The following is a 16,673-nucleotide window of genomic DNA, read 5'->3' as shown; positions in this document are numbered from 1 at the left end:
TCTGTGCAATACAAGCACCACCAGAGTCAAAACAAGGCACAGGTAGTCACAGGCACAACAGACATTGGAACAATAATCGACAGCCCAATGCTAAACCAAAGGGCACACTTATATAATTACAATCAGTGGGAATGGTGACCAGGTGTGGGTAATGACACAGTTCCGGAGGGATCCGTGTCACCCTAGCACTACACATTGATTGATTCAACTAATCAAAGCTTGATGATTAGTTGGTTATTTTAATCAGCTGTGTAGTGCTAGAGCAAAAACCAAAACGTGCACCCGGTGGGGCCCTGGGACCGATTTTTGGAAACCTTACTCTAAGGTATGAAATAACTGACATGACAAGAGGATTCTGCTAGTGCATTCTATTATTACAACTTTCAAGAGTAAGTTGTAAACCTGACTGAGTCCCACCCCCCAAAAAAATAAATGTGGGAATAAGTTCGGGAACCACTGGCTTAGAATAACGACACAACTGCGAATGCGATCGAATGAATGTGAACCGAACAGAACAGTGGTACCAAGTAGGCCTAGTAAAACAAAATATCAGATTGATAAAGGCTTGACACAATCAATATTTAGGCTAGTTCCATTAACAGTCAACAAACAGTCAACAAAAGGCGAATGGAGATCCAAATTACCACTTCTAAAGTGAGATGCAGCCATGCACTACTGGCTCGCCAAACAAATAGGCATATAAGTCCGCTTCAAACATGGGAAACCATGCAGCAACACGTTGGAATATGAGGGCTTTGTGATGGCCACTCCAATACCTTGACATTGTTGTCCTTAAGCCATCTTGACACAACTTTGGAAGTATGCTTGGGGTCATTGGCCATTTGGAAGACCCATTTAAGACCAAGCTTTATCTTCCTGACTGATGTCTTGAGATGTTGCTACAATATATCCACATTATTTTCCTCCCTCATGATGCCATCTATTTTGTGAAGTGCACCAGTCCCTCCTGCAGCAAAGCACCCCCACAACATGATGCTGCCACCCCCGTGCTTCAAGGTTGGGATGGTGTTCTTCAGCTTGCAAGCATCCCCCTTTTTCCTCAAAACATAACAATGGTCATTATGGCCAAACAGTTCTATTTTTGTTTCATCAGACCAGAGGACATTTCTCCAAAAAGTACGATCTTTGTCCTCATGTGCAGTTGCAAACCGTAGTCTGTCTTTTTTTATGGCGGTTTTGGAGCAGTGGCTTCTTCCTTGCTGAGTGGCCTTTCAAGTTATGTCGATATAGGACTCGTTTTACTGTGCATATAGATACTTTTGTACCTGTTTCCTCCAGCATCTTCACAAGGTCCTTTGCTGATGTTCTGGGATTGATTTGCACTTTTCGAACCAAAGTAGGTTCATCTCTAGGAGACAGAATTTGTCTCCTTCCTGAGCGGTATGACGGCTGCATGGTCCAATGATGTTTTTACTTGCGTACTATTGTTTGTACAGATGAACGTGGTACATTCAGGCATTTGGAAATTGCTCCCAAGGATGAACCAGACTTGTGGAGGTCTACAATTTTTTTTCTGAAGTCTTGGCTGATTTCTTTTAATTTTCCCATGATGTCAAGCAAAGAGGCACTGAGTTTAAAGGTAGGCTTTGAAATACATTCACAGATACACCTCAAATTGACTCACATGATGTCAATTAGCCTATCAGCAGCTTCTAAAGCCATTACATAATTTTCTGGAATTTTCCAAGCTGTTTAAACTTCTGACCCACTGGAATTGTGATACAGTGAATTATAAGTGAAATAATCTGTAAACAATTGTTGGAAAAATTACTTGTGCCATGCACAAAGTAGATGTCCTAACCGACTTGCCAAAACTATAGTTTGTTAACAAGAAATATGTGGAGTGGTTGAAAAACTGAGTTTTATTGACTCCAACCTAAGTGTATGTAAACTTCCGACTTCAACTGTAGCTGTACCTAGGGATGCCTTTTGGATTCTTGCATTGGAATTATATTGAATTCTGCAGTAACCAAGTATTTCAGCCACTCTTCCTATGAACCAGTTGCTATTAAATTACAATTTTTGGACAGAAAACCTGCGGCTAGGGTAGGATTCTAGGCTAACCTGGGCTGCCTCCTCTGGTCCAAGATTGTCAGGAACAGTCGGAGGCAGAGGGGGCTGTGGAGCCATTATTGGCGGCGCTTTTGGTTTAGTGGGTTGGCTCTGCACTGGAGCCTAGCTGGAGCTCGGCAAAATCATTGCTGCAGGTCTTGGCAGCAGCCTCTGTGGTTTGATGCCGCTCATCGCTCTCCTTCAGTGATGTAAAGTTCTTAAGTAAAAATACTTTAAAGTACTACTTATGTAGTTTTGGGGGATATCTGTACTTTACTATTTATATTTTTGTCAACTTTTACTTCACTCCATTTCGAAAGAAAATACTTTTTACTCCATACATTTTACCTGACACCCAAAAGTACTCGTTACATTTTGAATGCTTAGCAGGACAGGAAAATGGACAAATTCAAGCACTTATCAAGACAACACATGGTCATCCATTCTGGCTCTGATCTGGCGGACTCACTAAATACAAATGCATCTTTGGTAAATGGTGCCATCTGCTTTGCTTAAAAGAATGGATTTGAAATAATTTATACTTCTACTTTTACTTTTGATACTTAAGTGTATTTTAGCAATTACATGCACTTTTGATACTTAGGTTTAGAACCAATCACTTTTAGACTTTTACTCAAGTAGTATTTTACTAGGTGACTTTTACTTTTACTTGAGTAACTTTTTTTTTTAAAATTATTATTATTTTTTTTTTTACCCCCTTTTCTCCCCAATTTCGTGGTATCCAATTGTTGTAGTAGCTACTATCTTGTCTCATCGCTACAACTCCCGTACGGGCTCGGGAGAGACGAAGGTTGAAAGTCATGTGTCCTCTGATACACAACCCAACCAAGCCGCACTGCTTCTTAACACAGCGCACATCCAACCCGGAAGCCAGCCGCACCAATGCGCCGGAGGAAACACCGTGCACCTGGCCACCTTGGTTAGCGTACACTGCGCCCAGCCCGCCACAGGAGTCGCTGGTGCGCGATAAGACAAGGACACCCCTACCGACCAAGCCCTCCCTAACCCGGGCGACGCTAGGTCGCGGCCGGTTACGACAGAGCCTGGGCGCGAACCCAGGGACTCTGATGGCACAGCTGGCGCTGCAGTAACTTGAGTAACTTTCTATTAAGGTATCTATATTTTTATTAATGTATGACAATTGGGTAATTTTTCCAACACTGCTCTCCTACTTTTGGCTTTGTTTAGGTACTTTGGTGAAGCCAATTTCTGATAGCCTATTTAGCTAGCTCAAGCCAACTAATCTAAGTCTAGTAACCCTAACGTTTTCTTACAGCTAGCTAAGAAGCTAACTAAACGCTGTAGTGGTGGGGCATGAGGTAGAGTTGAGTTAAGCAGCTTCAACAGTGAATGTGACCCCGCCCTTATAAATCTAAATCAAATATTACAGGTGAATCACGTTATTCACTTAGCCTACCACAGATGAGTAATGTTTTTCCCCGTTTTTTATGGAAACCCGAAGGAGTCATACCTAACCACCCCAGTAGCTTTCCATAGCCCCCCTACACACACCGCGGCCCGCTCTATCCATTGTGCTGACACAGTGCAGCGGAGATACAGATTTTCACTCAATCATTTAAACACTTTAGCTATTTATATAGGGACATGAAACTAAAACTAAGGGGGCACAAGTTTCAACTGAGGGTGTAAGCCCACTTTTATCCCCTTGTGGAGGTGACCTGGTCATGGGTGAACAGGGAGTACAGGAGGGGGCTGAGCACGCACCCCAGTGGGGCCCCTGTGTTGAGGATCAGTGTGGCAGAGGTGTTGGTGCCTAACTTCACCACCTAAGGTCGGCCCGTCAGGAAGTCCAGGATCTAGTTGCACAGGGTGTGGTTCAGACCCAGGGCCCCAAGCTTAGTGAGCTTGGAGGGTGCTATGTTGTTGAAGGCAGAGCTGTAGTCGATGAACAGCATTCTTACATAGGTATTCCTCTTGTCTAGATGGAAAAGGGCAGTGCGCAGTGCGATGGTGATTTGTTGGGGCGGTATGCAAACTGTAGTGGGTCTAGGGTGTCAGGTAAGGTGTCTTTTGTCTGAGCCGCTGAATTGCAACTCCACTCGTTTTGCCTCTGATTGCCTTATAGATGGCATAGCTAATCTGTTTGTACCAGTACATGTTCCCATTCACCTTGCCGTTGTTAAATGCGGCGGTTTGCGCTTTTAGTTTTGCCGAATGCTGCCATCTATCCACGTTTTTTTGGTAGGATAACTTCTAATCGTCACAGTGCGAACAACATCCTCTATGCACTTCTTGATGAACTCAGTCACCGAGTCAATGTATACGTCAATACTATTCTCAGAGGCAACCCGGAACATTTCCCAGTACGCGTGATCAAAACAAACGTGAAGCATAGATTCTGATTGGTCGAACCAACGTTGAACAGTCCTTACGACGGGTACTTCCTGTTTAAGTTTCTGCCTATAGGAGGGGAGGAGCAGAATGGAGGCGTGATCTGATTTCCTGAAAGGTGAGCAGGTGAGGACCTTGTAGCCATTCCGGAAGGCGGAGTAGCAATGGTCAAGAGTGCTCGATGCGCGAGTAGAACAGGAGATGTGTTGATAGAACTTTGGTAGCATTTTCCTCAGATTTTCTTTATTAAAGTCCCCATCTACAATAAATGCGGCCTCAGGATATGCAGTTTCCGGTTTGTACAAAGTCCAGTGTATTTCCTTGCTGTTGCGGTTTATACCCCCTTTGGGGAGGGGGTATACACGGCCTTGACAATGACCAAAGAAAATGATCTCGGGAGGAAATATGGTTGATGGTGAGATATTCCAGATCGGGAGAACAAAATAACTTGAGTTCCTGTACGTTACCACATCACACCATGAGTAGTTAATCATGAAACATATATAAGGTACCAGTCAAAAGTTTGGACACGCCTAGTCATTCAAGGGTTTTTCTTTATTTGTACCATTTTCTACATTGTAGAATAATAGTGGAGACATCAAAACTATGAAATAACATTTATTGAATCATGAGGTAACCAAAAAAGTGTTAAACAAATCAATATATATTTTGTGTTTTGGTAACCTATGTCTTGTAATGTATCCACATTGTTCCCACAACCTAATTAAATGTTCTGGGAACCTTTAAAGAACTCAGAAAGGCTGTTCAGTCAATATCAAAGGAATGTTTTTCAGTATTACCTAGAAACCTAATGACAACTTTTGGGGGATGTTCTGTAGTGGTTGTTATGGATGTTTGTGCACAACATTTTACTGAATGTTAGGAGAACATTCGAAGGACATTTAATTTAAAACATGAAACGTTTTTTTTTTATTATCATAATCATTCTTTACATTTTGGGGGGATTCTATCATCCTAATGTTAGATAAAACCATAGAACTTAATGGGAATCTTAGCTAATATTCTATGAATGTTCCCAGTTTGCTGGGTAGGCTATTTACTGTATTGCAAAAGTAATATTGAACTGTGTTTGGTTGTCAACGCAACCAAATATCAACATTTGTGCCACTGACTTAGTCTGGCTTAGTTTGTCTACAAATGAATAATTGATATGTTGGATTCACGTCTCCATCTCAACCAAGAATGAAAGTTAAAGAATAGGACTAAATCAAGTCATGATTGAGTCATGATTTTGCCCTATTCTTTAACTTAAGAACATATAAATGATTCACTTGTAGACAAACTGGAATTAAAGCCAGACTAAGTCAGTGGCAAAGATGGAACTATCCAAGCGGAAGATATCTCCTTCAAATGTTAATATTTGGTTGAGATAACAACCGAAAACACTATTCAATATCCAGTTTGACAAATTCATAATTGATATATTGGATTTACGCCTCCAAAGAGTGTACTGTACAGTACAATAGGACAAAATCTAATCAAACTTTAAATGCACTTTAAATGAAGTTTGATTTGATTTAGTCCTATTCTTTAACTTCTATTTTTGTTTGAGATGTAGCCGTGAGTCCAACATATTAATGATTAACTTGAAGATTACATTTGAACTCAACCAAAGCTTGAAACTCTAGGCCTACACTGAAAGTCCTCCTAATATCGAGTTGCACCCCTTTTTGCACCTCAGAACAGCCTCAATTCGTCGGGACATGGACTCTACAAGGTGTCGAAAGCGTTCCACAGGGATGCTGGCCCATGTCGACTCCAATGCTTCCAACGGTTGTGTCAAGTTGGCTGGATGTCCTTTTGGGTAGTAGACCATTCTTGATACACAAAGGAAAGTTTTGAGCGTGAAAAACCATACACAATCCATCTTTCAATTGTCTCAAGGCTTAAAAATAATTTTTTAACCTGTCTCCTTCCCTTCATCTACACCGATTGTAGTGGATTTAACAAGTGACATCAATAAGGGATCATAGCTTTATATGTGTGTGGCCCGTGTGTAGTGTGTGTGAGTGTGTGTGTTCGGGTGTCAGTGTAAGTATGTGTGAGTGTGTGGGTAGTGAGTCCAGTGTGTGCCAGAGAGTCAGTGCGAGAGAGTTCGTGCAAAGAAGAGTCAATACAGGTAGTACGGGTAGCCATATGATTAGCTATTTAGCAGTCTTGTTCAGCAGTTATGGCTTGGGGGTAGAAGCTGTTCAGGGTCCTGTTGGTTCCAGACTTGGTGCACTGGTACCCCTTGCCGGGCAGTAGCAGAGAGAACACTACGGCTTGGGTGGCTGGAGTCTTCCTCTAACACAGCCTGTTATAGAAGTCCTGGATGGCAGTGATGTACTGGGCCGTACTCACCACCCTCTCTAGCACATTTGCGGTCGGATGCCTTGCAGTTGCTATACCAAGCCAGTCAAGATGCATTCAATTGTGCAACTGTATAACTTTTTGAGGATCTGAGGGCCCATGCCAAATCTTTTCAGCCTTCTGAGGGGGAAGAGGCGCTGTCGTGCCCTCTTCGCAACTGTGTGGGTGTGTGTGGACCATGTTAATTGCTTAGTGATGTGGAAACCGAGGAACTTGAAGCTCTCAACCCGCTCCACTACAGCCACATTAATGTGGATGCGGGCGTGCTTGCCGCTTCGTTTCCTGTAGTCCACGATCAGCTTCTCTGCTTTGCTGACTTTGAGGGAGAGATTGTAATGTATTTAGTTATTAAGAGATCATGCAATCATTCTCACGATAGTGTATTGGTACTAGTCAGTGGCAAATATCAAAGCTAAGCAGCACTGGGCGTGGTTAAAACCCTGGATAGGGGACCAAATTAATAGCTTTAGATAGATCAACTATCCAGTAGGAGGTGCATATAACGTTGAAGATCTGATGTTGTTTCAAAGGTACAAATTAAACACATTTTATATAAGGTTTGTCTATGTTGACAATTGGTTACAATGATGACATAATCCTGTGGTTGAAACTCCACCCTCAAAACAACTGTTAACTTTTTTTCAAATTCAATGTATTTTCCACATAGATTCCGCAGCACAATACGTTGACAAATTACATTGAAACGACTTCTATTCAACCAGTTGGTGCCCAGAGGAATGTAGAAGTAGACCTACCAATTAGTTGTGGTGTTTTTACTGATATCAATTTTGTTTATGAATTAATAAGTGATTAAATCTCTTAATTCTGTTACCAAATTGGGAAATGGGAAATCATAGTACATGTGTAGTACAGTAAATACATGTAGAGTTCAGTACAGTACAGTAGAGCACACTAGATTATAGTACAGTTTAATGAACTGTTTTGTACAGTACTGAACTATACTTTACTGTACTGAACTATACTCTACTCTAATGTGCTGTACTGTAATCTACTTTACCCTACTGTGCTGTACTGTGATGTCCAAACTTATGAAACATAGGCGTCTATGATTGGTTCAGATTTAGTCCGCTACAAACCAACCAAATGTAATAATACCCAAATATGCAAATTAGGATATTGGATATTTCTACACTATGTTAACGGTGCCTTTAAACAGCTTGGAAAATTCCAGAAAATCAATTTATAACATTTGACATGTGTTTTTCTGGATTTTGTTGTTATTCTGTCTCTCACTGTTCAAATAAACCTACCATTAAAATTATAGACTGATCATTTCTTTGTCAGTGGGCAAACATACAAAATCAGCAGGGGATCAAATACTTTTTCCCTCACTGTATATCCACAGTAAAACGAGTCCTATATCGACATAACTTGAAAGGCCGCTCAGCAAGGAAGAAGCCACTGCTCCAAAACCACCATAAAAAAGACAGACTACGGTTTGCAACTGCACATGGGGACAAAGATCTTACTTTTTGGAGAAATGTCCTCTGGTCTGCGGAAACAAATATAGAACTGTTTGGCCATAATTGCCATCGTTATGTTTGGAGGGAAAAGGGGGATGCTTTGCAAGCCGAAGAACACCATCCCAACCTTGAAGCACGGGGGTGGCAGCATCATGTTGTGGGGGTGCTTTGCTGTAGGAGGGACTGGTGCACTTCACAAAATAGATGGCATCATGAGGCAGGGAAATTATGTGGCTATATTGAAGCAACATCTCAAGACATCAGTCAGGAAGTTAAAGCTTGGTAGCAAATGGGTCTTCCAAATGGACAATGACCCCAAGCATACTTCCAAAGTTGTTGCAAAATTGCTTAAGGACAACAAAGTCAAGGTATTGGAGTGGCCATCACAAAGCCCTGACCTCAATCCTATCCAAAATGTGTGGGCAGAACTGAAAAAACGTGTGCGAGCAAGGAAGCCTACAAACCTGACTCAGTTACACCAGCTCTGTCAGGTGGAATGGGCCAAAATTCACCCAACTTATTGTGGGAAGCTTGTGGAAGGCTACCTGAAACGTTTGACCCACTTTTATTCATTTAAAGGCAATACTACCAAATACTAATTGAGTGTATGTAAACTTCTGACCAACTAGGAATGTGATGAAAGAAAGAAAAGCTGAAATAAATCTTTCTCTACTATTATTCTGACATTTCAAAAATAAAATAAAATAAAGTGGTGATCCTAACTGACCTAAAACAGGGAATTTTTACTCTGATTAAATGTCAGGAATTGTGAAAAACTGAGTTTAAATGTATTTGACTAAGGTGTATTTAAACTTCCGACTTCAACTGTATATATCCACGATTATGCAATTTTGTATAGTACAGATCAGGGACCCATTATGTAAATATTTTACCGGGTGTAAATCCACTACACTTATTGTAGTTCAATAACCAAAAGGGATTTTTTTAAATTCAAGGTGTCATGTCATAGCTGACAAGCAATTCTTTCTGCAGACGTCTTTGAATCTTAATTCGGAACACTATATTTGATAGAGATTTTGGAAAATGTGGTCGCATAAAAAACGGAGGAAGATTTTTACCACGATTCTCTTACCAAATTTTGCTGCATCTGCACAGTTCTTCCAGTAACTGTATTTTTGTGAATTTTTCGATGGTAATTGCTCAAAGTAGTCCCTGTGCATAGAGTTGTATGGTTTGTTACCGTTATCCATTTCTGTGGAATTGCCCTCCATCAATCACAAAAAGAGAAAGAACTGATGCCCCCTGAACTGCTGGGGTATGTTTTGATATTTCCTAGAGCCCTCTAATAGACAAATCGTCTCTGTGGCATCACTAAGGAGTGCTGGTCCGCCAATGTTCTTGGGATGGGAGCTTCTCTACTGCTCCTCTCCCCATCTTAAGCCCAGACAGAGCGAGCCAAGGCACATAAAGAAATTGCAAAAGAGAATGTCTTTTTTTTAACGCAAACTGAAAATGTATAATATCGACTGCCATATTTAAAAGTGTTCTATAAATCTGTCCTGCAGAATGTGCAGTCCTTTGGTCATATATGCATGCTTGGAAACCAAGTCAAGCTTGATCAAGACGGTGGAAAGGATAATTGGTATAGATCAAGAATCAGCCACCAACCGGTACACAAAAGTCATTCTCCTAAAACGTGTATTTCACAGGACAGTACTCATCCCCTTTACTCAAAACTCAGTCACAGCAGCAGCCGGACAAGGAGAAAGAGACTTTTTCAAAAGAAAATCAAAACAGATAGATATGGGGACTCTTTTTTTTCCCAACAGCCTGTATAATAGATAGTCTGTTGGTCCCTTGAGTACACAGCATATTGCACTTTCAATGTGTAGCTATAGCACTTTGAATGAATTCCATTGTGTAATTTCTATGTTTTCATGTTTTATGTACCGTCTTTATAAGCACATGACGAAATTAATTCCCCCCCTGGTGGCATAAGAAAGTTGATCTGAATCTTCTTTGTCCCCATCAGGAAACCCCTTCCCAGGTTCCCGAAGGGCCAAAGACTGTGACTCTGTGATGGCTCCTCTATTTCGTATTAGTAGCATGCTTCGTCTCTGGGCTTTTCTGAATGGCTCCCTGTCATTGGCCATCTCTGCTTAGAGTTAGGCTAATGGCATCTTAATGTTATTAATCATAGCCACAAAAAAAAACTGCACTCAATCTCCATCTAGAGCCGAGGAGAGACGTTACATATGAACATGTGGCAGGAGAAAAAAACGAGAGGGGAAACCACATACTGCTCCAGTATTTCATTCCACCCTTTATTTGATTATCAAATAAAAATGTGATTATATCATTCGGCCACAGCACAGAGGTCTGCCTGGAACTCGTTAGGAAATGATTAGTGGTCCCACCATAGAGAATTACAATAAGGGTGGATGACAACAGAAATGTATGGAGGCGTGGGAACCTATAGACTTTTCCTCATATTTTTCAGAAGCAAAACACAGGGAAAGGAAAACCACAATTCACATGTGGTTTATGGGTATACAAAAGCCTGTCATGAAAACGTTTCCTAAATAACATCCCAAAACAATACACCTCTTGCAAGTTAGAGTCCGGGCCTCTATTTCAGCTCTTGCCTCAAATTCCGTCCAGCCGCAGTGGGCAGTATTTCTGTCGCGGCCGTTGCAGCATTTGTTGTCGATGTCTCATCGAAAACAATGACATCTGTTTCTGTCCTGCCATCACGATTCGCCCGGGACGCGGCATAAGAAAGCTCATTACATTTCTGTCCGGTGGGCACACAATCTTTCACCATCAGAGGCACATCCTCAAAACCACAGCAATGTTCAACAAAGGCCGCTGGGGACATACAGGACAATAACCAGAGAGGATTTTTTAAAATTGTTTTTTGGCATCAAAAGCACTTCAGATTCAACAGCAGGCTACATACAATGTCTCGATATGACCACTCAGTGGGTACTTCAATTTCAGAACTTTAAGATGGACAAGACTCTGAAATCTATTCAATAGTCATACAACATTTGTTTCTGTTAGTCACCAGGTAAAGCATTCGATTTATACAGAAGACGAGGTCAAGTGCAACCCTGGCCTGATCAAGTATGCAACCTGTATCCTAACTTTTGCTTTCCCTCGCTTTCTCCTTATCCCTCTGTTTTTCTCCATCTATTCGCAGGCCTCCAACTTTTTATGGGGTCTCTGGGCAATCCTGCAGGCCAGATATTCCTCAATTGATTTTGACTTTGAAAGGTGAGTGATCTGTATCTCTAGAGTCTTGAATGTGACCAATTTTCCCATTGGGCAAAACTGGTTGAATCAACATTGTTTCCACATCATTTCAATGATGACATTGAATCAATGTGGAAAACTGATTGGATTTGTAAAAAGTCATCAGCGTAAGGGCATTTCAGGTTTTTTTTCCACTCAACTTTTTACCTAAATCCAATGACATGGTGAATTATTTTGTTGTTTTCGTGTTTCACATTATTTGACAACTCAACCAAATGTAAATCAAAACTAGATGTTGAACTGATGTCTTTCCCCAGTGCGTTGCTTCTAAATGCTGATACAAAGTCAAATCTACAAGGGTTTACATAGCTTTACTATGAATAGCCGTTCCTCTCTTCAGATCCCTGCCGCCCAACACTCACACAACCGTTATGAGAAATAAGAAAAATAACGCATTAACTTTAATTGAATCACCTGGTAACACATTAGCACCAGTAACAAATATTTGTATTTTCAGGGGGACAAAAATGTATTATAAACAGCATAGTCCTCTGAGCAGAAAATATTCCTCTCCTCCAATGCCCCATTGTACCCCACAGAAGCAGCAGTCACCACTGTGCTGACGCTAATCACTATTGACACACGGCACCCACCCCTATGTGTGGCTTCACTGTCGGCTCTGTGGATCAGTGACAGGGGCCCCGCCACTTTATATCGGAACTTTGGAGGAAATGCGATCCAGCAGGAGCAGATGGAACAGAGCCAGTATTGTTCCAGCCTCATTGGTCCTCCCTGTCTGTCTCTCACCCCTGGTTCGGCCATATGTGGCTGTTAGCCTGTCTGGCCCCACTAAGCTCCAGGCACAAGTTGCCCCAATGTGCGTCGCAAGAGTCAGATTACATCCCTATATCCAAAATCCAAGGTTAACCATAACAAGGTGGAAAACAACAGTGAGTTTGCACCAGTCACTTAAGGGGTTAAAGTCCCCCTCTAGAGACTCCAAAAGGGAGCCTATGTCCTAGATTTGGAGAAGGAGGGTCCTCACGATGGAGATTTGTTGGGGTGTTTCTCTCTATGCCCATTTACTTGTTGCGTTATCCCTCTGAGACGAGTCTCTGCTGACTACTCAACGAGTGACAGGCAACTGCTAGGCCTCACACTTAACCAAAGCCACATGTGCATGAGATATTAGGGAGACGCAATGGGAATGCATGATCTCCACCCTCCCTGCCTCCCACTCTACCGTTGATATTGACTTTATTTATTTTTTGTTTCACTTGTATCTGCTAGGCAGCGGTTGAGTTTGTGGATGTATTGGCAAGGCAGCGGTTATTCCATGCTTCCAAAGCCAATTTGACGAAGACATTATTATGAGGAAATGAGTAAAGAGGCCCACTGTTTGGAATGGTTTGAGTGAAGAAAATGGGGACCTGCACAAAAGCACATTGTGGAATGGTTTACCTGCTTTTTCAGTGTGTGAATTTGCCCCTCTTTTCTAAATAGTAAATAGGAAAATGTTTTTATTTGAGATTTTATTGTAAGATGACATGGGTTATTTTTTTCTACTTTCATTTTAATTTAATACTGTTGGAGAAGTTACATGTAGGTTTTCTTTACTGCGCTTCATGTGGTCAATGAGGTCACGTGTCGAACAGTATGCCTTCATCATATAACCATAGACTTATTTCATCTTTAAGCAAAAGGGGGGAAAAAAATGCAAATTACAACAGCTTGCTCAATGGAAAAAAAACGAATGAAATATTTGTAATCATTCGTTGTCAACAATAACCGTTTTCTGATTAACCAAGTTACTATTAGAAGTCAGATGACGACTCTAAAACAAGTTCTACATTTTTTCAGAGGTTAACCAAATAACTTTTTCTCAAATTGAACAATGGAAACAATTTACCATCCTTTCCATTATGTCGTTGCCAATTTCAGGCCCAAACTAACCATTTTAACAGAGTGAAAGATTCATACAAACAAATTCAACAAAATCACATCAAAACGCACACAATGCCAAGGGGGTAAGTGGCAGAACTGGAACAGAGATTCATGTAACACAACTGTTGTTTGTGTCTAAAGGAGTCTTTTCATCACTGAGGTAAGACGCTGTCCAGTAACGTTCACACTCTGTACTGATTAGGCATTGAGGAGTTAACGATAAAGTCCTTTATGTCTCCATTTTCCGTTCTTTTGAAACTTCACTCTGTTTCAAAGGCGAGCACAATAGCCAACGGCAAGAGCACACACAGACATTAGATGTATTGAAGTGTTGAACAACACGGTTCAAACAAACACCAAACCACTTTACTCTTGGTAAACTTTTGAAACATGTCTAGGCTTTAAAAGAAATTGTACTTTGTTCAGATGTTGAAAGTCGAAACAGACTTAATGTAATGAAAGGCAAGTACACAAAGCAATGCCATTTTGGGACAACTTCTGTGAAGATACAACATGCTATTGTGCTTATTATGGATCCCCATTAGCTACTGCCAAGGCAGCAGCAACTCTTCCTGGGGTTCAGCAAAATTAAGGCAGTTTTTCGGAAAAAAAAAGACATTTTCGGGGAAAAAAAATGTTAAAACAGTTTGTCCAAAGTAAGAGGGAGAAATTGCCCTTGAAATAAAGAAAATGTGTAATATATTGAATAGAAAACCTTAGTTTTCCTAATCAGTATTGTTTGATTATTTGATTGTGAAGTCCTCAGCATATCATCAGCATATCTACAGGATATGAAATGTAGGATGACATTTGGTATAAATCCCAATTTTTGTAAACATGTTATTTTTATTTCATCATTGTCATTTGTCAAAATCAATAAAGCGCTCTCTCATGCCCCCCCCCCCCCCCCCCCCCCTCGAAAGGAAAGGCAGCGTAGAATGAGGAAGATTTAAAGTGCTTTCACTGATTTGCTTCCTTTCCATGACTGAAACAAGCCACTTTTATCTGGCGTCACTGAAAGAACTGTGATAACGGTTATCAAATGAATCATGTTTTTTCCTCCCCTGAAAGCAAGCATTATGGCAACACACCACATTTGTGTTGATGAATAAGTCTCTACGCTGGAGTCTGAAGCACAGTTCACGAGTGTAGAAAAGCGCTGAAAAGGCAATCCGGGCCAGCCAAACAAGACTGGGACTGATCCCGAATCATCTCCTATACAGTTCCAAATGCGTTTGACAGAATGGATATGCTGTAGTTCGCAGAGCAATGCAACACTTTTTTTTAAATTATTGTATTTATCATATTTTTACCCATTAGCATGTGAATCCATGATTTAAATATTAATTAGCAGAGCAGGTGAAAACATCTTTGAATAAACACCAGATGTTTCATTTCTTTGTGTTTTACGGCGTATAAATTATATTTATTTTTTTAAATTATATTTATTATTTAACTGTACTTCACTATGTTAAACTGTTGACGGTAAACAAAGAAATGTGTTTTTCCGCCAATGTCTTTCCACCTGTGTTCATGCAGGTGTGTTCATGACGGGAGTTCGATTTAAAGCCAGGATTTAATCCAAGGTGCATTATAACGCAGAGCACTACAACATACGTTTTACGGTCATTTTACACATGAGCCGACATGCATTTACCGTGAATAAGATATCCGTGAAATGCCTTTAATGCACCTCGGATTGAATCCCAGCCTTATTATCGTACACAGGGAACACCTCATGGTCGTTCATCTCTTATCCTCTATCTGCAGGTACGCCATAACCCGATTCGACTACTACTTTGAGAAGAAGGAAGAATACTTTGGATTGACTCTCAGTTAGAGAACCGAGCCCGAAGAAATTTAAACAGTTCAGGTCTGCTGCATCTTTATTTGAATTTAAGAGAGTATTTTTATCGACACATAATGCTGAAAGATTGAAAAAGAATGCGGGCAATATAACCATGTGTGTTTCCAGAAAATGTACACTTGATTGTTACAGTTTCCTAAAAAAGAATGGTGTAATTTCAACTGATTCTCCAAATATTTGTTTCATCACAGTGAGGTTGGAGATAACCTCATTTGGCAAATTGACATGGCTTCCAGGCCAGAAAGATGTTCATTTACATTTTAGCCAAGTTACTCAAAGCAACAAGAACTAATACTAAAATCATGAGGGTTATTTCCAGGCTCATTCAACATTAAGCTCAGTTGAGATTTTTTTTTAAATGTCCCCTGGCATGGATTTTCAGTGTTGTATTATTTCAAGATGGTATTGCCATCATGCTCTGTTTCAATTGTTTTGTTATAAGACAGCTCTCTTCTGTTGCCCAAAAGATGAATATTAGATAAATAAATTGTTCATACAATGTACATCGAACAGTACATTGTACAGTATATACTGCAGCATGCAAATGCAAGTGTTTTTGCTGAACTCCACTTCAGTACATATCATAACAATTGCATAAAAAGCATTTTAGAAATAAAGTGTTGCCTATCCATTTTATCTATCCCTCTTGATAGCTGGAGGGAGTGTCATCTATGGATTCATCTCTGTTAAATATCTACTATGGACATCTAGTTGCTAACGGTGTACATCAGATTTTGGCTACCAGAGAAAAAAGGTCAGAATCGGGCTGCCAGTGTGAACGCAGCGTTCACACTGGCAGCCCGATTCTGACCTTTTTTCTTTTTTTTTTACTAATTGGTCTTTTGACCAGTCAGATCAGCTCTGAAAAGAAATCTGATGTGATTTGTTCAAAATGACAATGAGTGAAAAAAGTATCTGAATATGGCTGCCTGTGTAAACACAGCCATATATGCTTATTATATGCAATATGGGCAAAAACATTTATGCTTTTGCTCATGGGTGTGGAGAGGTAATTTCTGGGCAATATCTCTGTCCATTTGGAGGACCCCTTTGGCCTCAAGAGCACCGCCAAAGGCAAAAGTTTTTTTTTTTTTTTTTTTAAGTCTAAGAGTCGTGTGACAGAAAAGTGAATTTCTTCTCTGTTGCTGTAAATGAGAAAGTGCCTTAATCAACTTAAAATAACAATATCAAATGAAAGACACAAATTTACTAACTGTAGTCAGCAATGTGCTACTACAGTACATCCTACCCCCAGAGCCCTATACCTAAACATCAGATTGAAGCCAAGAGATCCCAAAGATCCCAAAAAGAAGTTACAACAAAAAAACAACAAGAGGGGCACT

The 16,673-nt window shown here is 40.6% G+C and overlaps 1 protein-coding gene across 3 annotated transcripts in view; it reads left to right on the top strand.

The window, feature by feature from the left end:
• Positions 1-15,947, top strand: part of zgc:113516 (ETNK_euk domain-containing protein) — a 43,156-nt gene extending 27,209 nt beyond the window's left edge. For all 3 annotated transcript variants that reach the window (XM_021566546.3, XM_090203254.1, XM_021566563.3), the window contains 2 exons: positions 11,467-11,540; positions 15,234-15,947. In XM_021566546.3, coding sequence (XP_021422221.1) covers positions 11,467-11,540; positions 15,234-15,303 — 144 coding nt within the window. In that variant the 3' untranslated portion in view covers positions 15,304-15,947. The remainder of the gene's footprint in view (positions 1-11,466; positions 11,541-15,233) is intronic.
• The last annotated feature ends 726 nt before the right edge of the window (positions 15,948-16,673 follow it).

Source organism: Oncorhynchus mykiss, chromosome 2 (genome assembly GCF_057628025.1).
Source record: "Oncorhynchus mykiss isolate SJ-2025 chromosome 2, ASM5762802v1, whole genome shotgun sequence".
NCBI classification, from domain to species: Eukaryota; Metazoa; Chordata; class Actinopteri; order Salmoniformes; family Salmonidae; genus Oncorhynchus; species Oncorhynchus mykiss.
Note: the sequence above shows the minus strand (reverse complement) of the source record. Positions and strands in the feature narration are given on the sequence as shown.